This window comes from Pundamilia nyererei, unplaced genomic scaffold (assembly GCF_000239375.1).
Source record: "Pundamilia nyererei isolate P.nyererei 1_Seehausen unplaced genomic scaffold, PunNye1.0 scaffold00011, whole genome shotgun sequence".
NCBI lineage: Eukaryota > Metazoa > Chordata > Actinopteri > Cichliformes > Cichlidae > Pundamilia > Pundamilia nyererei.
In genome coordinates this window covers 5,386,386-5,411,709 of record NW_005187412.1, presented here as the reverse complement: position 1 = coordinate 5,411,709, position 25,324 = coordinate 5,386,386, and the positions used below count along the sequence as shown (strand labels likewise).

Sequence of the window (25,324 nt, the reverse complement as noted above, 5' to 3'; positions counted from 1 at the left end):
AGCGTATTGACGAAAACAGTGGGTGTCTACAGCCATCTGTAAAGGATGGTGGCAGCTTTGTCATGGTTTCAGCCAGTGGTGTTAGGGAACGTGTCAAAATCGATGCAACTATTTTTTCTGCAACAGAAAAATACCACCATGTAATATTGTCTGACTGTTAACAGTTTTATTTTTCATGACAATAATCCTAAACACACTGCCAACGCAGTAAAAGTATACCTGGATAGAAAAACACACATTTAAACACTATCAGTCATGGGTTAGCCTCTCCAGAGCCCGGGCCTCAATAGAACAGGAAGAAAAGGCAGCCAACATCTAAAGAAGAGCTTTGAATGTCCTTAAAGAAGCCTGGAGAACTATTCTGAACACTACTTAAAGAAATAAAAAGAAAGCTTGCCTAAGAGAGTTCAGGCTGTGCTGAAAAATAAAGGTACTCGTACCAAATATTGATTTTCAGGCTCGTTGGAATTGTACATCTTTTTTTTTTTTGCCTTATATACTGTATTCACATATATATTTTACAGATGCTTCAACAAAATATTAAGCAATGAAGGTTGGTTTAAGACTTTTGCACAGCACTGTATTGACACTGGCTTTGTATCCTGAATCAAACACTAAATTTAAACTTCTCACAAAACATGACACACTTTTTTTTTTTAGAGGTGATGTGAGGTTCAACAATTAAAACAGGATGCTGTGCAAGTATTTCAGGCTTTAGATGAGTCACAGACAGTAACAAAATATCCAAAGCTTTAATAAGCAGCTCTAATGTCTGAGTGCATTGCACTACGGTGTATCTCTGTCAGCACTGATTCACCCTGTACGACTCAGCATGTTTTGCTGCCATCGCAACAACATGAAAATTAAACAAATATACGTCCTTTAGGTTATCGTTGCTTATTCTGAAATTGGGATTTTCTTCCATTTATCATGAGCCATTTATCCCATTTTCAATAAGACGTTTTTGCTGCAGGTTTTGTTGAGTGCGAAAGCAACGAATGCTTTCTCACTTGACAAAAACAAAATGTTGCCTTGTTACGTAAAAGTGATCCAAGCGACAAATTGATCATATGATATTTTTTATTGCGTCCAGCTGGTATTAGTCACTGTCAGTAGCTGGTTCAGTGCTGTGACCACAGATGTCTGGATCATCACACTTACTGTCATTTAACATTTTTATTATTTTAACTCCATAGTCATTTTTTAAAGGCGGCTGCGGTCTGCTGCTATGGAGCAGACAAAAGATAGATCTTTTTATTATTGTAGACATATTTTTCTTTGGATGAGGGGCTCTGATATGATTCGTGCCAATAATTTGCTTTGCAGCTGAGATGATGTAGATTAGCAACTAGTGACTGAATCCTAGAAACACATTAAAGCTGCACTAATATTTTCATATTAATGGCTCGAATGACTCTGCCTACTGTGAAAGAGATAGCCCAGAATACTGAACTGACAAAGAGTCATCATCGGCTCTGCAGTTGCCCTTACAGAGATGTTTAGCAGCCCACGCATTCAGTGATTTGGTTCAGTCCCGCTGCTTTCATCAAGCTTGTTTCCATCAGGCATCTGTTGTACGCTACCTGCCCAGCACTGATGGCAGCGTGACAAAGTTAGCAACAAGTGTCTGGACACAGTAGAGAATGAGAGCTAAATTAAGAGTGAATATTGGACTTCGCTGATCAGATGGACCAAATATCTCTCTCTCTGTCTCTCTCTCTCTATATATATATATATTTGAATGAATGCACTTTGAGCTAACATACTCATTATAATATTAGTGCTACAGTATGTTCCTTTTGCTCGCAATTACTAACCTTGTCTCAACAAGTATGGATCTGTGCTAATACACAGCACACACTGCGTTTGTCTCTATCCTGTCATTTCTCTGTTATCAGATTAGACGTCTGTAGATATTTGTGCTCTGAGCTGTACTTGATTTCATTAATAAACAAACAGAACCTCAGACCTCCATGGGTGTGTGTATTTATATCTTGCTGAATATTTCTCTGCAAAGCGGAGAACAAAGGTTTCCCGCGCTTTCTGTCTGACGGCTTCTCGTCTTGTCATGGATATATTCTTGGCGGGAACGTCTCTTTGCGTCGTACTCAGGCTGCTGGGCGCTGTGAAAACGGCCAGGAGCAAGTGAACAGACGGGCACAGGGAGCTTAAGAGGTAGCAGGAGAGACAAGAGAGATGAGGGAGATGGACAGAGATGATGATGGAGAGCTGTTATTAGCTGCGGAAGGACACTAGACAACTTGGCCCACGCAAGCCCTCTGGGTAGAGGCTCGCAGGCTGGCTGTGATTAGAGTTGGGTGCTTGACAGACCTCCAGACAGCTAGAGGGAGAGAGCATGGGGACAAGAGGTAGGCTAGTCCTCTTCCCTGACTTGTCCTTAGATATTTGATATTAAATTTTAAAAGAAAAAAATAAAAGGATAATTGTAGCAATAACATTAGGAAGAAGAAACATTTATCACATTTTTTCTTCCAAGAGAGACTTCTGGTTTTCCATCAACCGCAAATTCACAGCTGACCTAGTTAGAACGGCACACTAATATGCACTGCAGAGAGGTTTTGGGAAAACTCTGAGCATTTAAGAAACTTAATGCAATTCAAAAGCAGAATTTCTGCAAAGGTAAACAAAACATAACAAACAGACAGAGCCCTCGAAAAAAAAACTGCACCTTTATGATGAACTACACCTCTACTTTATCCTCTGCCCAGTAGTGTCAAAACAGTGGGATAAGCACTTTATCCGTCAAACACAGATGCGATAAGCGAGCAGCCTGTTCAGTCCTTTGTTCACTAGCTGAGAAACTGTGCTAGTCTCTGACGGCTGCTCTGAGATCACTGGTAGATGAGAGGTTAGCATATTTTTAGACGGGTGTTTCATGTGAGGAATCTTACTCCTAAATAATGAGGGTGCCCTTCCCGTATGCCTGCAACTCAAAGATCAAACCACCAGTGAAGAGATGCAGACAAGCCAACCATCAGAGGTCTGGATGGAGAAAACACAGGCCATGAAAAATGGGATAAAGGAACTCAAAATGTGGGTATGCAAAACAGAAATTTGAGAAAACATAAAGGTAAAAATAAAGGCAAAAGAAATGAAAGCTCTTTAGTGCTGGAAGCTGGAAAAACCTAATAATTAAAGGTAGAAACCCAGCTAATATAAATGTACCAAGCAGGGCTGCCCACTGAGAATACCAAAGACACTTTCTTAGTATTATTTCTGGGTGAATTTCTCAGAGGAGTGAAAAGACACTAAAGGTTTGGGTGATTAAAAAAGAAAGAAAACGCCATGAGTATTTTGATTAGTTACCTTTGTACAAAAGCACAACACTAAATAAAGCTTTCAGACAGCACCACGCTTATGCACAGTTATTCTTTATACTGTTATACAGCAGACAGGTTGTATCAAGTATCTTGGGGGAACTTGCCACAGTCTGTCTCACTGTCCTCTGTCTTCAGGTAATCCCGGACTGACTCTGTGATTTTGAGATCAGAGCTCTGTGGGGTTTAGACCATCTGCTGCAAGTTTCCTGCTGCAGCTCTCTAGGACTGAGGCAGCATGTTGGTCTTATTGTCAGACTGCAGAATGAATTTGGGAGTGACACTGATACTGTTGTAAGATGATTAGCAATCTTAATACCCAAATGCTTTGAAGTTTTACACAATGCAAAATAACTACATCAGAAGTAGATTGTACATTGTGGAGTTTAAAAGGCTGGCTTGTTTTTAGATTGAACATTTTTATTTTATTTGGAAAAAAAGACAAAGGACATACTATTAAACAGAATTGCAGTGCTGGCAGTATAGGCTTTGAAATAACAATAAGGTTACATATATAAAAAGTTCACAGATCTGTCAGAGTAAAGAGAAAGCACAACCCCTGATCAATTTTCTTTAAGTTCTAAGACTCTACACACCAGGACATTTTAAACCTGATCCCTACCAGGTCATAAAATATAATGAATACAACCTGAGATGAACAACAAAACACGACATATTAGACCATGTCGTTATTTAACAGAAAGTTTAAGAGAAACTAAGCCAAACTATAGAAACAGTGTGTGAAACACACCCCAGCACACCCCACGATTCAGCAACTTCTAGAATCACCTTCAGCAGCAAAAACTCGAAGCAATCGCTCCTTTGTAGGACTTTATCATCCTCTCACATTTTTGTGGAGGAATTTTTGCCCGCTCTTCTTTACATTTTGCTTCAATCCTTGGAAGTTTGTGAAGATTTATTCGTACACAGATGTTTCACAGTCCCAGATCAACATTTTAATGAGGCTGAGGACTGGCTTTGAACTGGGCCATTGAAGCACTTCTTTTCTTTTCAATCATTCTTTTGCAGATTTGCTGTCAGACAGATGGCCTCACATGTGACTCTAGCATGGTCGACTCAACGGCTGCAAAGTGCCAGAGGTCCTGTGGGTCCAAAACAAGCACAAATCATCGCCCAGTGTGGTGAAAGCCAAACAAAGCACAGCACAAACACCGCAGTGCTTAACAGCTGATATGGGGTGTTTGTGCTGATGTGTTTGGCTTTCACCAAACACGACTGCGAACATCATCTGCTTCAGAAGTCTTGTGCGTTAGCTCGGATTTACGTTTGCAGACATTAGCTGCGTTGCCATGTTCTTTTAAAGAGAACAGCTGATCTCCTGGTAACCTTTCCAAATAAGCCATACTGTTCTGTCTTTCTCTAACTGTACCATGATGAACTTTAACAATTAGGATGCTAACTGATGGCTGTAGAGTCTGAGATGTAACTCTTTTGACAGTTTCTCAGAATACTGCACAATCTGACGTTGGGGCGAATTTGCTGGGATGTCCACTCCTGGGAAGATTAGCGAATGTTTTGAATGTTTTCCGCTTGAGAATAATCTTTCTCACTGTAGCATGACAGACTTCAAATTGGCCATATAATCCTTCATATAGTGATACTCACACTTACTGATGATATCTAATCAAACTGCACTTGATTACCAGCACCTGGCTGTTACTCACCCTTTAAATCACTATAAAAGCTATAAAGGTGTAGTTAATCTTTCACACACTGCATCTGTACTTTGGCTTAGTTTTTGTTAAATAAGTAAAAAATCACACAGTGTCATATGTAATGCATTGTAGTTATATTTAGCTCATTGTAACAGTTGCTAAGGACCAGATTATGTTTACCAAGTCTTGATAATGTGAAACCTTACAATTGAAAGAAGGTCTATATCTTTAAATACAGTTATAATTTATGAGAACAGTAAATACATAACTGTTGGTTTGTAATATGCTGCTTAGTGGTAGTGTTATTATGAATAATTTGCATTTCAAGCAAGACTAAAATTGCCATGAAGTGTTGATCTTTCAGGTGACTCTACTGTACGGTGCGCACTCCTTCATCACCACAGTGGAGATAAATAGCCCTGCCCCGCTTAAAATTACAATCCATTACACACCTCTTCACCGTATGACAAGCAGCTACCTCGGCTGCTCGTTTTGTTTTTGTGCTTAACAACTCACATTCTTCACATTCCCCTCTCTCTTTCTCTCATTACCTTTTCTCTGGTGTGGTTTCATTTTCTTTGCTCGCTGGCGCTTCCTGTAGATCTGGGAGGTTGGCAAAGTCATCCTGTTCAGCCAGCCCGATTGCTAGAGACAGAACAACCATCTTCCCCTCACTGGACACACACGCACACAGACAGACAGACAGACAGACAGGACATCACAAGACCATAGAGGCATGTGGGCAAATAGGCACAGGGGCACACACATCCAAAAAACACAAAAACAAGCAGCGACAGATACACACGGCACACAATTCATGTACAAAGACAGAGAGTGGGAGAGAGGTGGTAGATTGCTGTGAGGACACTATTATATTTCATCTTAAACATATGTTCAATCCAAACTGCACTTTTAAATGTCTCTCATCCAAACCTGTGAGCTACGAAGTGATACAAAGGCTCTTTAATAGGACATGAATGCTTGTATTCCTGACAGTTTTGGTTATCAAAAATGTAATTTTCTTGAGTGAATTTGGAAAACGCTTCATTTTTTAATGCATGACATGTACCTTTGTACATAACCTGACCCCTTATTCCAAATGTGACTGCCAGCTAGTTTGATGTGCATATATTTTTTTTACACTAATATACATTTTCTAGCCAGAAGAAAATAATACCTTGTTGGACAACCTTTAGCTTTGACGGCAGCATGCATTTACCATTACATAATATAAGGTTACACAATATCACTATATTTATTTCTGTTGAGAGTTGCATTAATTTACACAAGAGATGGATCGCTGTGTGAGGTTACGGTTCGGGCTCTGTGGTGGCAGATCCATGTGTAAAAATGATCTCTCATGTTCCCTGAACCACTCTTCTACACTTTGAGCCTGATGAATCCTGGCATTGTCATCTTGGAATATGCCGGCTCCATCACGGAAGAAAAAAATCCATTAATGGGAGAACCGGGTCATCCTGGTCTGGGGCTTATCTCATTTTTGGGCACCTAAGATTGCTGATCCTGGGCCTGACCAACTGAAGCAACCCCCGGCGATAACACCGCCCCAACAGGCTTGTATGATAGTCACTAAGCATCATGGGTGCATCCATCTGCCGCTCTTCTTGCCCTGATGATACCCTTTTCCCACTGACCCATATACATTTTTTTCTAATTAGCTTCATTGCTAAGTGTTTTTCTTAAGGTTACACAGCAATTTAGCCAATATAAGGCTCTCAGCTGAAGGTGGTGACTTATTATTGGTCTGGCAGTGTAGATTATGTGTGCTTGTTAAAGGTAACAAGGAAGCACCATTAATTCGGAACCTTTCATTGATCCCAGGTTAGTATTTATTCATTCTTTGGTTTTATTATCAGTGCTGTTTGTTACACAAATGATTTAAACCTTAAGTTATTAGGGAAGTTTTGTTCTTTACCATTAACTCATCGAGGCCGTGAGTTTGCAAAGAAAAGTCACCCGGTCTTTGAATTACATTAAAGTTTTGTAACATTTCAGATAATGTGTAATCCCTCTGATTGCCTAATGTACTGTATGCTGTAGCATTAGGATGAGTAGAGATTTTTTTCAGCCAATTTATTGCTTCAAAGCTGAATTTCTTCAGTTCATTAACACTGACACAACACTGCACTGACATTGTATATGTGGCTATCATTTACTATTGTTTTTGTTTGTTAGAGAATAACAAAAGTGATGTTCAACAACGAATTACTTTTGATAAATAAGTGGGGGCGATCACATTTTTTTAACACCACTGTATGTTGCCTCTGTGAGTAATAAATATGCTAATATTTGTACAGAAAACCCTAAAAGAAAGGTTTGGATTGTCTCAGAGAAAAACAGAATCACCTGAAATGACATGCAAATGACATGCAAAGGAAAAAGAAAAAAGAAAATCCACAAAAACAGAGGTGCAAGCATACCTGCAACAAAGAAACACAATGTTCATTTGCAGCTGTTATTGTCTCTCTAAACAAGCCTGAAATCATCCAAAATGCATTTTACTGAACAACACTGCGCCATGAATTCAAAGCCATGCAAACAGTGCCCTTAACAAATGAGCATTTGCCCACAACTAACCTTGTGATTCACAGTCACAGACAGTAAGTCACATGTATGTACATATTGTACACTCTTCTAGCTTTTTTTCTCAATACACCACATTTATTTTTCATTTTTTACAACCCTTTACCATAGCATGCATGATCCAAGGACAACCTTAACATATAGTATTCTTCGCCACTACCTCTTCCCTTAAAAGCCAAATCCAACTTCAAAACATGTTTTTTTTTCTGATGTCTTGCAGCCCTTAACATCAGCTGGCTTAGTTTTAGGCTTAGCTATAAAAGATTCAGCCTCACATTTATTTATTTATTTACTTTTTATTTGGTGGATTAGGTGCTGTCTTACGTTTATCTGAATGCCTTTGTTGTGAATAACAGATAGTGGTGGGTGCTAATGAAATTGCAGAGACCCAAATGTTTATTTTCTCTCAAAAATTGAACTGGAAAAGTTTAACTCCTGCAGCAGCGAGCCAGTCACGTTGGCAGCGCTGACTTCACGTGTCGACGTGCATGTAGCTTAGAAACATAAATAGATTTAAATAGGATCAAAAGATTAAAAAAAAAAGAAAGAATCCTATCTCCTTCCTGATGTTTCCAGTTTCTTCTTAGCTTTTCTCTGATCTTCCTCCTCTCATCTCTGCACATTTCATATTTTTTGTTCCCACTCTCTGGAGTGCTCCCGACCAAACAAGGTGCTCTTTGTTGAAGTAGTATTGACAACAAGAGGAACACATTAGTACTTGAGAGGCTGCAGCCCACTGGGGATGTGTAAACAGCATCTACATGACGCTCATCGATAAAGTGAATGGATTTATATAGATGACCAAAAAAAAGATACACGTGCTCCACGCTGAAATCATTGCCACCTACACCAGGTCTATTGATCGGAAAATGAAAGGGGAGCAGCTCAGATGCCACACTGCATGACAGGTATGGTCACAGCTGGAGGGTGAAACTGCTGCTTTTGCTTGTTTATACACCACTGATCACAAATGCATGATACCCACACTGCCCCCACCCACCTCCACGTCTCCCTCTCCCACCACCTCCAGGGTCAACCGCTGGCGTGTTTGGTCCAACGAGATTCACGAGGACAGGGACAACCACCTTCGTGTGCATGTGCACAGCCTTATTTGAATGATGATTCACATAGGCAGGGAGGTCAATAGCCCCGGAGACACTGCTAATGGGCGGACATGTAAAAGGTACAGAGCAAAGAGCTATGTGTATGGATGTGTGTGAGCATCTATGTTTGCGGTCAGGCGGGAAGGAGAGCTTTTACATGAGGCTGCTTTGCAGAGCACATCATCTGTAATCTATCACTCAAGCCAAGGGGTGGAGGAAGGCTCTCCATGCTCGGTATCAAAAAACAATCACTGACCATCGCACACCAGAAGCTTCTCTACTCAGTGAAGAATGAGTTGGAAAATTGGTGTTGAAAAATCACTCGTGACTTTGGCTAACTTTGCTTTATTTTTTTGTAACCCAGGTTGGGCTTGTTATAAGATTTCTGCTTATGATTGGATTTTTTTTTATCAGTCTGTCTTGAAAAAAACTTTAGAAGAAAACAAGTTTTGAAATCTGAATATTTAAAGATTGTTTATTTTATTGTTAGGCCTAACGCTATCCTGCGGTATCTGGCTGTTTTATACCACCTAAATCAAGACATAAAAGATGCACGTAATAGGGAAAAAAACAGAAGTTTGTATTTTATGGTACTGCTGTGTAGTTAATATATGCATGCTGTGGTGATGCACAGTTCCAGACCAGACAAGTTTAAATCAAGTTTGTTTTTCTTATGACCTGCTGGAATTACTATAAAAATATATTAAATATATGATAATAAACAGATGTTAAATCTGAACTTTTGCATGTGCCAGGGCTCTTTTTGTAAAATTTAAAACTATACACAAGTAAATAAACACAAATAAATGTAAATGGGAGCTGAAGAACATTAGAAAGTGATTATAAAATACCTTAAGAGAAGATAATATCACCTATTATTTGAGACATTTACATGATTGGCAATTAACAGCAATGAAAAACTAATATGTTAAAACCCTTGATGCCCGACACACACCTTTTCTACTACATGCATATTAATATCACTACACCCTGAAAATAATCATTTAAATGAGTCTCCTGGGGACAACCTCATCAAAATTAATAAATTGAAGTTCTGCAGAGACCGTAGAGGATTGCAGTTGATTTTGGTTCCATCCTGTGTAAAAAGCACACGCTTTGCCATTTTGTCACTTTATTAGACCACAGCTTATTCGGCAGCCCTTCAAGAAATCCCACACTCATGAAGAATCTCTTTCTGTTTCTGGTGCTTTATACTGAGAGCTTTATTTTGTCAGGCATGAGTGAAAAAAAGGGGGGCGAACAAAAACACCTCTCAGCAGCACTCAACAAGATTTAACAGCACCACGTTCCAGCAGTAGGATGCAACGTTTGAGTTACTTGTTTGAGTATTTAAAACTTGAGTGTGTTCCTTCTAATTGCCTACATTTCAGAAGGAAGTTTGATCCGCTACTTTTACGTACAGAGATGCTTTATTATCAACTTAACCACAAATGTGGTGCATTTAAAACAGTTCAAATTAGCCCCGTCAACCACCTGCAGCAGCAAAAAGCTATTTAAACATTAATGATATAGTGATAATTATGTATTAGTGCGACACTCACGGGTCCATTTTATTATTCCTGCTATACTTCTCTTGTTATGAGTAATATTAAACATTTATATTTCGGTACACTTTTGAAAGCAGAACTTTTATTTTACAAAGTAATTTCACATTCGACTATTTATACTATTACTTACAGGATTTGAAGACTGACAATGCCACAGATCACACTCCAGCACACAAACGATAATTTGAAAACTGAAGGCAGGATTTAAGAGACTACAATGAAATGGTGCACTAATTTTAATAAATTTGTATTTGCAGTGCTGCACATATGATCCTCAACTTTACTTATAGGAAAGTAAAGTACTTACAGGAACGACTTAACATCCAGACCTCGGGTTCGGATTTGCTCCACCATGTGGTCCCAGCTGCCTGGATTTGACCTTGATCGGCCTGTCCCTGTTCCTCTGTACCGGGAGGCTCCAGCCGGACTCCCCCGGACCCCCCGCGGGCCCCCACGGTGGCCCCCCCCGCCTGGGCCTGTGTGCAACTGGCCCAGACTCTGCGAGGTGACTGGGGGGTCGTTGGGACCCGGAGGAGGCTGGTGAGTGAGGGGCTGTTGGAGGCTCTGCTGCCGGACCAGGGGCCGAGGGCGCGCCACAGCTGAGGACGGGATGTGCTCCAGGGTGGAAGCTGATGAAAGGGAAGCGTCCCCAAAGCTGAACGGATACATGGGAACACCGAGGACAGAGATGGATACAAAAAAAAGGAAATAAATGGAGTTAGAGATACGTAATGGGAATATAGAAGAAAGAGCAGGCCGTTTTGAGATGAAAGGGTGAAAGATGAAAGTATAAAACAAATTTGTAACATGTTATTATGTTGATATCAAAAGGAAGAGAGGATAAAAATGGCCAAAACATACATAAGCACAGCACTGACTGAACTCTAGGAGTCTGCAGTGAATATCCAAGGGAGAGAGACTTGAGAGAGAGCAAAGATCAGTAAAGAAGGAGTTGCCAACAAGCTTGAGATACTTGTTAAACATCTGCAAGAAAACAGCTGTGCTGAATTTTTGCCTTATCTTGCCTAGCTGACCATACGTGTTTAGTCTGGCATACAACATATCATTCATATCCAAACTGGCGACTAAACAAACCTCTGCTTTTTGTAGAATCACAGACAAATTAAAAACCTGCAGCCAGTGACACTGGTCCCACTGGAAATGCACATTTTGCAGCATCAGAATGCCAAAATCAGGGTGTAGTCCTCTTTGCAGCTGTCCTTCAGGTTGATAAAATGACGAAAGCCAAACAAAATTATTTCACACGGAGTGACATGGGTGACTCTACATTGAATCTAAATGCCCATCATGCCAGCTGTTCCACTAACGAGCAGCTAGTGCTGTCTAATAAGCCCATTAAAAGAAAACACACGAAGGCAGTCTGTCTGTCTATGAGCAAACAAACTGATGAGTTGCATTCTGATGTGTTCAGCGGTCATAGTTTGGGAGATTTTTTGTTGTTGTGCGTGATGCATTCAGTGGGATCAGGTCTTAAAACTGCAGCAGAAATCTAGAAAGGGTGAATCTTCAACATAGACAGATCTCCTCCTGCAGCTCTTCCTTCTTGTGCCAACTCCCTCCCAGCAATCAAGCATATGAGCATTTGCTCACACAATCAACTCTGACTTTAAACTTCACATAGGAACATGAACCCAGCTCTCCCAGCTGAAAGTTCTCCAGTTAACCACTAATACCTCCAACATCTTAATTCTCGTGTGGACTTGGACTCTTATTCTACTTTACATTACTCCTGTGATCAGGTCTGAAATGATCTGATTGGTCCGGTCTCCCATCACAGGCTCGATTCTCCAACGTCTGATTAGAGCACAAGAAGTGCAAGAGTCTAGTCCCAGCCCCACCTAAGACCACTGTAATTACAATATACTGAAAGGTTATTAGGTTTTTTTCCCCCTTTTATGATTCTACAAACATGGTTCCTACCTCAGCGTTAAGTGGAATTAAATTGGAGCTTAAGGTATAGTAGCACTATCTCTTCACTTGAGACTCGGCTCTCCATCTGCAGTGCTGAATTTCTTTCTCTCCGTTATCTATCTCCCTAATTAGCCTTGACCTACTTCTACCTTCTTCCCTTTTGCTTCCACCAATCTTTCTCAAAGGTCCTGTCGGCTCCTGCTATGTTTTCACTCGCAGCTCTTCCTTTTACCTTTGTGGTTCTCCTCTGCCTATTCATCTTTTCTTTACCCTCAGCCCTCACATCACTCTATAGCCACACCACCTCCAATCACCGTTCCTTAAGTCTGCCCTCTAATTACAGGTTTGCTACTCTTACAAGCATGTAATAGTGCTTCACCCCTTATCCTCCCCTCAATCACTGCCCTGCCTGATGACTGTAAGCTTGTGCTAAACAGCTCTGTCTGAAGCTAATGCAGTGAGGGAGGATTTACTGCCTGGACTTGAGTTGTGTACAGCAGCGCTCTTTGGTATTACCTCGGCTCTGACTCTGTTGGAGAGCCAGGAGACAAGCACCCTGAGGAGCAGTGCAATGCTGGATCAAGTAAATACAAGACAGGGCTCATATACATGCTCTGGTGCATGCATGTTTTCTCCCATACAAACGCACACGGAGCACACCATTAGATCTTTCCTGGGGAGAGACTTTGATGAGTGTGTTTGTTTACTTGTGCCTAATATTCGAACTGAATAAATGTGAATTAATGTATAAAAGTCATTTGGCGGATTTCTGTTGAGCAGAATTATACGGTTTTGAAGTGGGAGGAGGGCATTTGGGGTTCCAGAAGTTTGACTTTTTAATTTATTTTCCTACACAAACAGCTATGGGCAACTGTTAGCAGGAGCACTTTCATGGCTTGGATTATCCCAGCTTGAATAATCAGTGCAACAGGTGAGCAACAGCAATCAGGAAGTCCGATTTTTCAGTAAAAAGTCAAAAACTATGACATAAATCGACGTCATTAGGGCAAAACTGTTTTGAAGATATGATCATCATTAGAAGAAAAAAATATTTAGAGCTCTGATCAGGAAAAATAGTTTCAAGCTAGATGTTCATGTAAGAAATATGAACAACTTAAATCTTAACACAAACAGTTCACACAACCACTCATCCAAGCATAAACATGAAATAACTAAAATATAATCGCACAACTTCTAAATTAATCATTTGAACCTAAACATTTAAACTTTTATGAGTCTTTGTACTGAGCTACACAGTCTTTGTACACCAAGACTATGTAGAATATATATTTTTAATAACAGTACACTGTTACAGTAGATCATCCCTTTATATGTGCTCTGATAATTTTAGCTTCAATTAATTTAAAACCTTATGGATCAAGTTTACTTCACGTAAAGCATTTTTTACTATAGGTAATGTATTTTATAAGGATTCTTAGCTTTGATGAATTTGATTGTCTGGCTGTGTTTTACTCTACAGGATGCATTGTTCCTCAGATAAAGGAATTGGCATGTGGCAGGACAGGTGGGCAGGTGTAAAATGGGATGTTAAAAGAGGAAATTGATGACCTACGTTATTGCTGCATGATGATTTGAGCAAATGAACTAAAATTTGCAGCTAACTTTGGTATAGCCAAAATAAGAAGGTGACTTAACACCTTTAACACCCCTATATTCACCAGACACTTCATTAGTTACACTTTTCTAGTAATGAGTTGAAGCCTCTTTTGCCCTCATAAATGCATAAATTCTTGGTGGCACAGGTTCAATAAGGTGCTGGAAACATTCCTCTGAGATTCTGGTCCATGCTGGCATGACAGCATGTCAACATTCACTTGTGTGAATCTCCCATTTCACTACAACTCAAACGGGCTCTATTGGATTGAGATCTAGTGACTGTAGAGGCCATTTGAGTATACCATTACTTGATAGGCTAGGCTAACTGAGGCCACTGATGGTACTGAAGGGCAGAAAATGCGTATCCCCCACACCATTACACAAGAATCAGCCTGAGCAACCGATACAAGATGTGATTTTTCATATTGTTTATGTCTAATTCCGACCACACTGTCTAAAAGTCATAGCAGAAATTCCAACTCCTCAGGCCAGGCCACATTTTTCCAATCTTCTGTTGTCCATATTTGGTCATCCCATGAGAATTATAGTTTCAGCCTCTTGTTCTTAACTTGTTCTTGGTTCTAAATTTCCCACGTGTGGGACTAATAAAGGTTATCTTATCTTATCTTATCTTTACCGCTGTAGCCCACCTGCTTCACGGCTTGTTGTGTTGTGAGGTCAGAGATGCTCTGCTTCATACTTTGATTATAAGTAGCGGTTATTTGAGTTATTGTTGGCTTTCTATCAGCTCAAAGCAGTCTGGCCATCCCTCTCTGACCTCTGGCATCAACGAAACCTTTTCATCTAGGGAACTGATGTTCACTGGATACTTGCTCTTTTTCTGACAATTCTCTGTAAAAGTCTAAAAAGGTTATGTGTGTTCAAAGTTGCCTAAATTACCTTTCTTCTAAATGCTCAGTCTGAACTTTAGCATACTCTGCTTTGCTGCCATTTGACCAATTGATTAGATATTTGCTTTAATGAGCAGTTAAACAGGAGTACCTAATGAAGTGTCTGGTGAGTGTGTAATACCCATTATTTTGGGGGGTTCAATAGTCACGTTATCATAGCTGACATCATGAAAAATCAGTATATCTTGATGGTTTAATGGTGACATTAAGCCAGATGTCTGAGCACATGCCGTATTACCTGCTTCAAGTCTTTTCACTGTCTTGAGTTTGACTAATTTTATCATTTGAAATATTCTAAGCCCTTTTCAAGTGGTTTCCCTTAAAATTGTGCTTTCAGGTACTGTACATCATTGCTGCCTTCTTTATCGGCACGGTGGCACCAGCCACAGTCATTCATACACCCTGAGCACGGTCCCTTTTTATCTGCTGTATCCAATTACTGACTTAGAGGGTTATTTTCACATTTCTTCTTGCTTGAAAGTCAATTAAGATGACTATAAACCTTGAATGATTTCGTAATTAAGGGAAATTGAGGAGGGTGAAAAACAAGGAGAGCGAGAAAATATCAACAGTGAAGGGTGAAAGATCGTATGGCCGAGAGACGTAAATGCTCAAAAATAGAAACCAATTCCAAAGGAGAAATGGAAATACAGGTGGATTTAAAAAGAGCAGGAAAACAAAACAGAGGAGTGATAGGAGTAAAGAATAATGTGGTGGGATAACTTAATTGTGGGGCGATCATGGCTCAAGAGTTGGGAGTTTGTCCTTGGGCAAGACACTTCGCCCGTTGCCTACTGGTGGTGGTCAGAGGGCCCGGTGGCGCCAGTGTCCGGCAGCCTCGCCTCTGTCAGTGCGCCCCAGGGTGGCTGTGGCTACAATGTAGCTTGCCATCACCAGTGTGTGAATGTGTGTGTGAATGGGTGGATGACTGAATGTAGTGTAAAGCGCTTTGGGGTCCTTAGGGACTAAGTAAAGCGCTATACAAATACAGGCCATTTACCATTTAAATTCATGTTTATATCAGTATACTATTTAAATAAAGGTCACTCAAACATAATGCACAGACACAAGAAAGCACAATTTCAATAAATGCTGCGAGGTGAGGAAACAGAACCATTGTCCTACATTTAGGGCATGTGTTGTCTAATTGGTGAAGATGTTTTCTTGGTTTGCTTGCAAATTGTTTATTTGCCTGTGTTTTCTTGCTGTGCACTGAGCTCTCCAGTTCCCTAATTTTCATTCATCATTTTATGCATGGAGGCAGTTTCTATTATCTTCAGTCCAATCAAGAGGCAAATATCAATTCTGAAATCACAGTTTTGCTTCCTAGTTTCTAATTAATCTATTCTATCAGAATAACAGCGGCAGGCAGTATTATGAAGAGTTAGCTAGTAATGAAGGAATTGTGACTGAGTGGAGAGATGGCTTTCATCTACTGTGCTGAACGCTATTGTAGAGCTCCACTTATTAATCTATTGTATATTACAGAGTACTGCTCTTAATTCAATGATCAAACTGTTTCCAGGAGACCGTTTGATTCACACATGTTATTGTCATTATATCTTGTATGTGCTACAGGTGTTGAAAAAAAATTCAGCTTTCAGCAACCAGTTTGTTTGACAAATTATAATTGCAAAAATTCACTTAATTGTAGTTTAGAAAGCACTATTTGTGATGATTTACATTGTTGGATAACATGCATTTCTTTTTTAAATGTTTTCTCACACTTACATATTTCACGTCATCAAATTTGCAGTTTTAAAATAGTGATTTCGTTTACTAAGGTAAAAAAAGGGGTCCAAACCTACCTAGCCCTGTGTGAAAAAGTAACCGCCCCCAAGATATCACTTAAACCTGTCTGACACGACCAAAAAAAACTCAAGATGTCAAAGTCATTGACATCTATCAGTCTGAAAAGGGTTACAAAGCCTTTTCTAAGGCTTTAGGAATCCAGTGAACCACAGTGAGAGCCATTATCCACAAATGGAGGTGCAAGGCTTGCAACAGTGGTGAACTTTCCCAGGAGTGGCTGGCTTACCAAAATTACTCCAAGAGTGCATCAACGACTCATCCAGGACTCATTGCAAAAAACCCAGAACACCAAAGTGCAGTACTGCAGGCCTCACTTAAGGTCCTAGTTCATGATTCACAAAGAGACAGAGCAGAAATGGCACCCAAGCAAGAGTTCAAAGGTGATAACCACTGCTGAGCAAAAAGCTTGTCTCACATTGGCCAAAAAATTTAAGGAAAATATTCTGTGAACTGACACAACAAAAGCTGAACTTTTTGGATGGTTTGAATCCCGTTACGGCTGATGTAAAACTAACAGAGCATCTAAAGAACATCATATCAACAATCAAACATGGTGGTGATAGTGTGCTTGTCTGGGGCTGCTTTGCTGCTTCGGGACTTGGACGACATTCTTGATGGAAATGTGAATTCTGCTCTCTGCCAGAAAACCCTGAAGCACAATTGTCAGCTGTTAGTTCATGCTCTGAAGCTCAAGGACACTTGGCTTATGTGGCAGTATAAGTCAAGTTGTCAGTGTCCTACTCAAAATCTGGACTTAAATCTGATTATGATGCTTTGGTATGACCGTTGGAAAACCCTCCAGTGTGGCTGGATTACAAACAATTCTGCAAAGAAGGGTTGGCCAAAAGTCCTCCACAGGGATATAATAGACTCATTGTCAGTTATTGCAAATGCTCTATTGATTACTGAGAGGGGCACAACCAGTTATTAGGTTTAGGTGGCAATTATTTTTTCATAGAGGGTCAGGCTGGCTTGGATAGCATTTTTCCCTTAACATGAATTTTGTTTTTACTCTGGTTATCTTTGTCTAAAATTAAAATTTCTTTGACTATCTGAAACTTGTAAGTGTGTCAAATATGCCATAATAAAAAAATAAAAGGAAGAAATCAGGAAAGGGGCAAAAACTTTGTCATAGCACTGTATAGTAATGACTAGTGATGTGCGGATCGATACTGAAATATCGATTCCTCCGATACCAGTCATTTATGTTCCAGAATCGATACTCATATTAAAATATCGATATTTTAGTAATTTAGGGTAAATTTGTAGGTTATCATTAACAGGAACAGAGTGGAAAGAAACTGTATCATTTGGATTGTCTACATTGGAAGGAACTACTTAGTCTTTCGCCTGTCATAGTCATGTGCGAAGTACGTCTGTATAAATGTGTCCAGCCCCTGGGTGTGCACACTCACAACAATGGCTGAGCGTAAATGGAGTCATGTGCAGACGTATTTTACTTCCACAAAAACGGTTGAGACGTAGTTTGCAATACATGTGGCGAGAAAGTGAGGTGTTGTGGCAACACTACTAACCTCATCAAGCACTTCAGAGTAAATCATATCACAGAATATGACGAGCTTATGTTGAGGCGAACTGAAGAGGAGGACAGGGACAGGTGCTGCTAGGGCGAGACAGACTCCTCTCATAGAGTCCTTTAGTGCTGCAGGCAGGCAACATGTTCAAATAGCGCACAACTTCAGTTTTTTTATTTCTATATGATAACTGTGCATTATTAAGCGATAAGAACAAGTAATCCGATGTCCTGTAATCATTATGACGCTATAATTTGAGATACAATAACTGAAATACGTTTTTGTACAAAGTATGGGTATCGGATCAGTATCGTCGATACCACCCTGAATTTTACTTGGTGTCGGATCGGAAAGGAAATCAGTGGTATCGCACATCACTAGTAATGATACCAAATCATAAATCTTTATCTCTGCAACGAAGCTGTTACATTAAGCTTGTGTGCTTTTTTTAATGCCACACAATGAGGGCAGCTGTTAATTCCATCCATTCATTTTCTTAACCACTTATCCAAAGAAGGGTCACAGTGGGGCCTGGGATGAGTGGAAGAATGTGTAAAGGTCACACAGAAAGGTTATAGCTAGCAAATAGCTATCCTGAGTCTATTTTGTATTTCTACTTCAAAGTTTTAGAAACTTGGGACTGTTTTGGTTAACGCAAAATGAAGACTGGGGCCATCCTGTGACTTGGCCCTAGTCTTTACGTATACATATTTCCCTTTGGTTTCTGAGAGATAACATCCTTGTGTTTGTATTTACTGTATGTATTTACAGTTTACTCACACTGACTCTTTAGCAAAAAAAGAATCCAGTTTTCAGACTTTTGCCCTGATTAATTAAAGGGAGTTTCATGTCAACGCAAGCAATAAACTGCTCAAACTTTGGGTAACTTTTACTACCTAGTCCCACTATGCAGCACCGTTATCGAATGATGTTGTTTACAGTATCATCTTATCATATTCATCCAGAAGTTACTAACAGAAGGTTCATTTGTATCACTAGCCCGGATAAAACTGCTCTCCTGCTGTTTATCCAGCAACCCACTCAGAGTTTAAAAAGCTGTTACTTCAGACGAATGAACATGTCGTTTCTGAAGATCTTCAGAGAGCATCTGTTTTGTCTGAAATTCTTGAAACTGTTACAGCCTTCAGCAAATTGGAGCCTGCAGAGGAACAGTACGGCTGCGTGAATTTGCTTTGTCTGCAACATCACTTGGTTGGCAGCTGACATAAAAATGGCATTTGTTTATGAGTGAGGAACCTCTCTGTAGCCAAGAGGTTTAAACGGTTACTCATGCATAGCAGGTGCATTCTGCAAAGCATCTTCTCTTTAAAGCCTGCTTTACATTGTCTTCACCTGCACAGGGTTTCAAATGTGTAAAAAGAACAAAAAAAAGAGTACATGCAACTACTCCATCCATGATATTTTTACAGACTCACTTCCTTGATTGCCACACCATGCTGCTGTTGTGCCCACTGTAGCCCCTTCATGCGTGCCCCATGTCACCATGCGCCACTCACTTGCTAAACCGCAGGCCTCCGGCATGCATGTGGCTCTGGACCGTCTGCCAGCGCCCGGCCTTGCTGCCCCCCGTCACCATGCTCCGCACGCTGTCGCTGCGACTGGGCCCTGCCCCAGTCCCAGAGCAAGCACCACCCCCGCTGTCACTGGCCCCCGGTGAGGGTCCAGCACCACCCTGCCCACCCTTATCCACAGCCCCACTGGGTGGAACGGTGGGGTGGGTCGTAGACAAGGAAAACACGGACAGACAGACCCACGAGAAGGTACAAACAAAACAAAAAAGAGAGAGATAGACGAGAGACAGACGCACAGAGCCGGAGAGCAAAAGTGTTATGAGTTAGTCAAATCGATGACTAAGACACTTCACAGGCACTCAGTCTAGCCACAAGTGTCCAGTGAATAACAAAAACTTGGAAGAGCAGCTGCTCGTCACCAATGCTTTGACTAAATTGGAGAGGACAGTCGTCTCACTCTTTGGGGACTAAAAGGGGGCAAAACATATTTACAATAATTCAGTTCAAAGCTGCACAAAAGCTTACTCTGTTCATTGTAAAATATGTTATTAAAGCAACTTCTTAATGTCGAATTTACACAGATTCTCACTAAGTGTGGAGTGATATTCAGAAAACTTTTGTTATTGTAGCTGCTCAGTCCACTATATCCTAGTTTAAGGTAAGAAAAGGACCACAAGAACCCGACATTCTGCCCATTTCACTCATACATGTACACAGCAGTGACCAAGCCGCTGGCTCTCGGAGGCAGGCATAACAGCTGAGAAATGATGCAAATGCGTCATTTTCACATTTTAAGACTGCAAGGTATGAAAACAGAATGCTATAGTCTGTTCACAAGAACTCGCCTGCAGCACTTTTATGCATTTGCATAAAATATTTCACTTAATTTGCAAATATTCCCATTGAAATAAAAAAAAAGCATTTCAATATAAAGTGTCCTCTTTTCTTCTCAGCATGCCACAAACCCAACCCCAGCTGACCTGGACTCGGATGTCACAGAGACGAGTACAGACAGAACGCTGAGATCAGTACGGGACCTTTTGATTGAGGACAAATCACACGACACACAGGTGAACAACAGGAGGGCGTCCACAACGACATTCAAGCATTAAGTGTAGGCTGACAGTTAAGTGAATGATTGTGTTTGCAATGATGAATGTGATATAATTAATCACAACTTGAATATCATTACTTGAATAACATGTTCTTTTTCGTGACTTCATCCCTTTTTTCCTTGCTTTTAGATATAATTTGTCTGAACTGTTTCCAAACAGTAATTTTCGATTTACCTCAGAAAGACACCTTTGAAAGCTGCTAAACAAACTTGCTTTGTACAAAGGAATCGCCACAGTAAGAACTATAAAATAGCTCAGTGATCCACTATCACCCTATTCAGAAATCTCACCATTACCATCTTATCAAATGCCACACAGAATTAATCTTGTCAATAACATAATGAAATGCAATCACAACAAAAGCTATAATCACTGCTGTTCGCTGAATTTAAAAATAATTTCAGCACCACTGCACAGACACCAAATAACTGAGCGCCCGGTGGTTTTGAAAGAGTCAAGTGAGTTATAATTAGAGAAAATAAGAAAGAACAGGTTCACTTAATGCCTCAGTGACTGTGTGAGGTGCATCTAAATGATGGAATGGAGGTTGATATGAAACAGACGTTGCACTGTACACCAAGGATACAGTGTCACTATTTTTGGAATAAGGCTTAGTAGACTAGACTCAGGAGGGCTATCGGGGAGGCTTAAAGCACTCAAAGTACTATGAGTGATAGTACGAGTAGTGACAACAAGCAGAAAACACAGAAAGAGTGAAGGAGAAAGGGGAGTGGGGTAAAAACACGTAACTTTACACTCATAAAACCCCCCAAAACAAAACAGTGAAAAAAGTCAGACCAAAAACCACGTCATTAAAGGAACAGATGGACATTTTGAGAAATACAATTATTTGTTTTCTGGTGGAAAGAAGAAAGTACCACCCTCAGATATTGAATATAATACTGAAAGTGTGAACTTTCACTTTTCATTCAAGATTTGTAACAAAAATTTAGAATTAACTGTTCAGGAATTGCAGCCATGTTTACACACAGTTACTCATTTTCAAGCTACAAGCTAACATTATTTAAATATAAGGATTGTTTTCAGTAATTAGATGAAAGAACCCATTCATCCCTTGAGATGCTCTTCCAGGCCTTAACTGCTGCTACTTTCAGTTGCTGCTTGCTTCTGGGTCAGTTTTGTCTTCAATAACTGAAAAGCTGCTCTGCTGGGTCGAGCTGATCTGGGCATTGGACTGCATTTGAGCAGTTTTGCAACATTTGGAATTAACTGTTCAAAGAACTTTTCCTGTTTTTTTAGTGTAACCAGTTCACCCATTGTTGTAAGCCTTCTGCATTTACATTAATGAAGCTGCCTCTTTATTTGATGCATGTTCAATAATCAAGGAAATCCGATACAGTTTGGTTTGTTCATTTGGGTATAGCTTTTCACTTCTTCTTCAGCGGAAAAACTGAGCATAATATCAACGAGTTGGTGTTGTTACTATCCTCCTATCATCATAACAATTGTAGTCCAGAATCAACATAGCAACTGACGAGTCACAATGTCTTAGCATTAGCCAAAAAAATAGCTAACGCTATTAAAAACTATCACTGGCATACTAATATCAGTAACATAAATCTGGCTAGGAAAGCTAACTTGATAATATATTTATTACACTGTTCAAATTAATAAAGAAAACACTGGAAATGTTTATAATTTTTTTTCATGAAGAGGGTTTTATATTAACAAAAGCTTCTTTTTTCTTTTTGCTCCACATTCCAAAGTTATGACATCACAACAACGTGATTGGTCAGATGCAATGTTGATCCTGGACCAACATTACAACCCGATATTACAGATATTACATGCTGGTCATGCTGGTCCACTGCGTCCATTTCACGCTTTGCCTCTCCAAAATGTGAAACAGACACACATGCAGAAGTTGCAGTAACAGCAGAGGGAAACATTTTATTTCAAGCCCACATGAAAATAATCACAGGAAAGCGTTTTATCAGACATTATGAACGCATTTACATGTAAATACATATTAGCCGCACAGCTTAATCGTTTCTGGCAATTAGGCACCCTGAAATGAACTTCATACATCATCTCCGCTGGTAATTCAACTTCTGCATGCACAATACAACTTCTGCATGTTCACGTTTTGGAGAGGCAAAGCATGAAATGGACAAACTGGACCGGTGTGCCTATTACATGTTTTGCTGAAGAAGTCACTTTTTCTTCAGACCTCTGAACTCAAGCTAATCTGACCACATCTTGACTGCAGATTTATATTTAAAGGGGATTTACTATTTTGCATGCTACACCCCAAAGTAATCCTCCCTTGTTTATTTATTTTTTACTGGATTCTGGTGCAGCCCCTTAGTTCATTCTCAGTTTGAAAAAAGAAGCTTTAGCTCTTAATAAAACATACTACATGAGTAGTATCATGTCATGTCAGCCAGAAAGCAAATAATCATACTTCTCTGAATGTCAAAGTAATCCTGACAAAAACTGAAAAACTCATTTTCTTAGTGCACTACGTTCAACCCTCTGTGGATGTTGGTTATTTATTACACAATCCTGAAAAGAAGATTTTAATATTTGGCGTTGAGTGCCCTCCCCCCAGTACCACAAATGGGGAAAAGTTTTGTTAAACAGTGGGGTCTTTTCTCTGAGGGTTGTCCGTCTCCATGGTAACAGTCCATGGGCTGCAGGTGAGAGGTAGGGAGGGTCTACCGAGGTGAAGTTAGCAGGGCTGTAAGCAGTGGAGCTATCAAAGACATTCATTTGTACACGCTGTATGTGATTTAAGAGCAAACTATACTGTTGCTTCCCCAGTTTACTCTTCTGTATTGTTTTAAAGACACAGGGCTCAAACTCCTATACAACTGCAGCCTTTCTGTCTGAAAGCAGCAGTTTGGAAATTGTGCATAATTTTAGTTAGTGTCAGTGCAGCCCAAGGAATCACAGATATTAAGGGATGGTGCTGCACATCTCTATCAGCTGCTGCATGGCCAGCAGTGCATACTAAACACCACCTCACTGTGGACATGCCTGAATGCAAAAACATGAGGATTACCGGGGATGAGGGGAGAATTCCATTTAAAAGATATGTGATCTGACAGCATTACAAAATCAGGCTTTCTGTTTCCCTTTAGGCCAGGGGTGTCAAACTCAAATACACAGTGGGCCAAAATTCAAAACTGGAACAAAGTCGCAGGCTAACGTTAATATTTATTGAAAAAAAATCTTCCTCTAGATATAAGAATGAATCTTTTCTTATGGACTCAAACAAGTTTTGATGAAAAACTGAATATGGAACAAGCAAAGCTTAATACTAAACAATATATATATTAGCTGTATAATACCAGTAGGCCAGCTCTAATAGTAATTTGGTATGGCTTCGCGGGCCAAATGTAATTAGGCTGCGGGCCAAATTTGGCCCACGGGCCAGAGTTTGACACCTATGCTTTAGGCTATTAAATGTGACCTTTTCACTGCTCTGAGTTGTGTATTGATCAGCCTTTGATTTGGAATATTTTTGTGCTATTTGTCTCATACCTATGACCTCAAAGAGATAAAAGATTTTATTATGTTGACCACTCCTACAGCGTTGTACAGAAGCCCCTGTTTCATTACAGCCCTGCCCAGACAGAGGAGTCCCTTACCAGACATGAATGAGACTCACTTGGGCGTGAGGCGGGGGTCTCCGTAGGGTGCATAGGGAGACATGTTTAAGAGGAACTCCTTGGGTGGGTAGGAGCTCCACCTCTGTTGGACATTGCTGCTGTCATTGTTATTCCAAAAGTCTCTGTCTAGATCGCTGTAGCCAGAGAGAAAGCAAAAGGTGAGACAGGTGAGAGCAGTAAACAATCACAGACATATATAAAGAAGAGAAAACAAAGCAGATCTCGAGAAATGTTGATAAATAAATTAAAAAGAAAATCTAAAAAGAAAAATACTCTTTTTAAATACTTTTAAAATAAATTTAACATGAATTTGGCTACAGGATGACTACAAGTTTATGGTCACCCAGTATCATGAAAAGTAGGTCGAAACGCTCAGAAAGGAGGATGGAAGGACGTGACCTGTGTGTTTTATCATGCTGTCAATGATGAGGAAACAAAACAAAGGAGATAAGGAGGCAAGGGAGAAAAGTCAGTATGAATTTAAAACACCAAAAAAAAAACAAGTCAGGTATGCACTCAGAATAAAAACGTCAAAGGAAATAGCTCAAAAAAGCTAATAGATTTGTGGCAAGCTGTTAGCGTCGCCCTCTTGTATTCAATAATGCTTAATTATATTTGAAACAGGGGCAGAAGTATATTCATAGCTGTCGATATCCTAATCTTAACAATTAGCTTAGTGTGCTTATTTCTATTTATTCCAACTAGAGCAAACGGTGAGCAGGCTGTTGCTATGTCAAAAAATTGGGGAGGGGTTTAAATATAAGGTAAAGACCATTTACCATAATGCAGCCTTTGATTTACATCAGCAGACCAGGAGGTCAGAACATGATTTTCAAAGAGTGATCTAAAAATAGCAGCAATGTTGGAAGTGGTCCAGAGCTGCCCAAGGACAAATTTAAATCAGGTAGTTTTTTTTTATGGGCACAGTAGCAGCGTCACACATCGT

At 40.0% G+C, this 25,324-nt stretch overlaps 1 protein-coding gene across 2 annotated transcripts in view; it reads right to left on the bottom strand.

The window, feature by feature from the left end:
• The window catches only part of syt7b (synaptotagmin VIIb), a 130,266-nt gene that overhangs the window by 36,489 nt on the left and 68,453 nt on the right, over positions 1-25,324 (bottom strand). The window contains exons 4-6 of one of the 2 annotated variants that reach the window (XM_005724295.1): positions 24,378-24,512; positions 19,614-19,814; positions 10,597-10,944 (exon numbers count right to left, since the gene is read on the bottom strand). In XM_005724295.1, coding sequence (XP_005724352.1) covers positions 10,597-10,944; positions 19,614-19,814; positions 24,378-24,512 — 684 coding nt within the window. The remainder of the gene's footprint in view (positions 1-10,596; positions 10,945-19,613; positions 19,815-24,377; positions 24,513-25,324) is intronic. The other variant, XM_013908494.1, reaches the window with a different exon arrangement.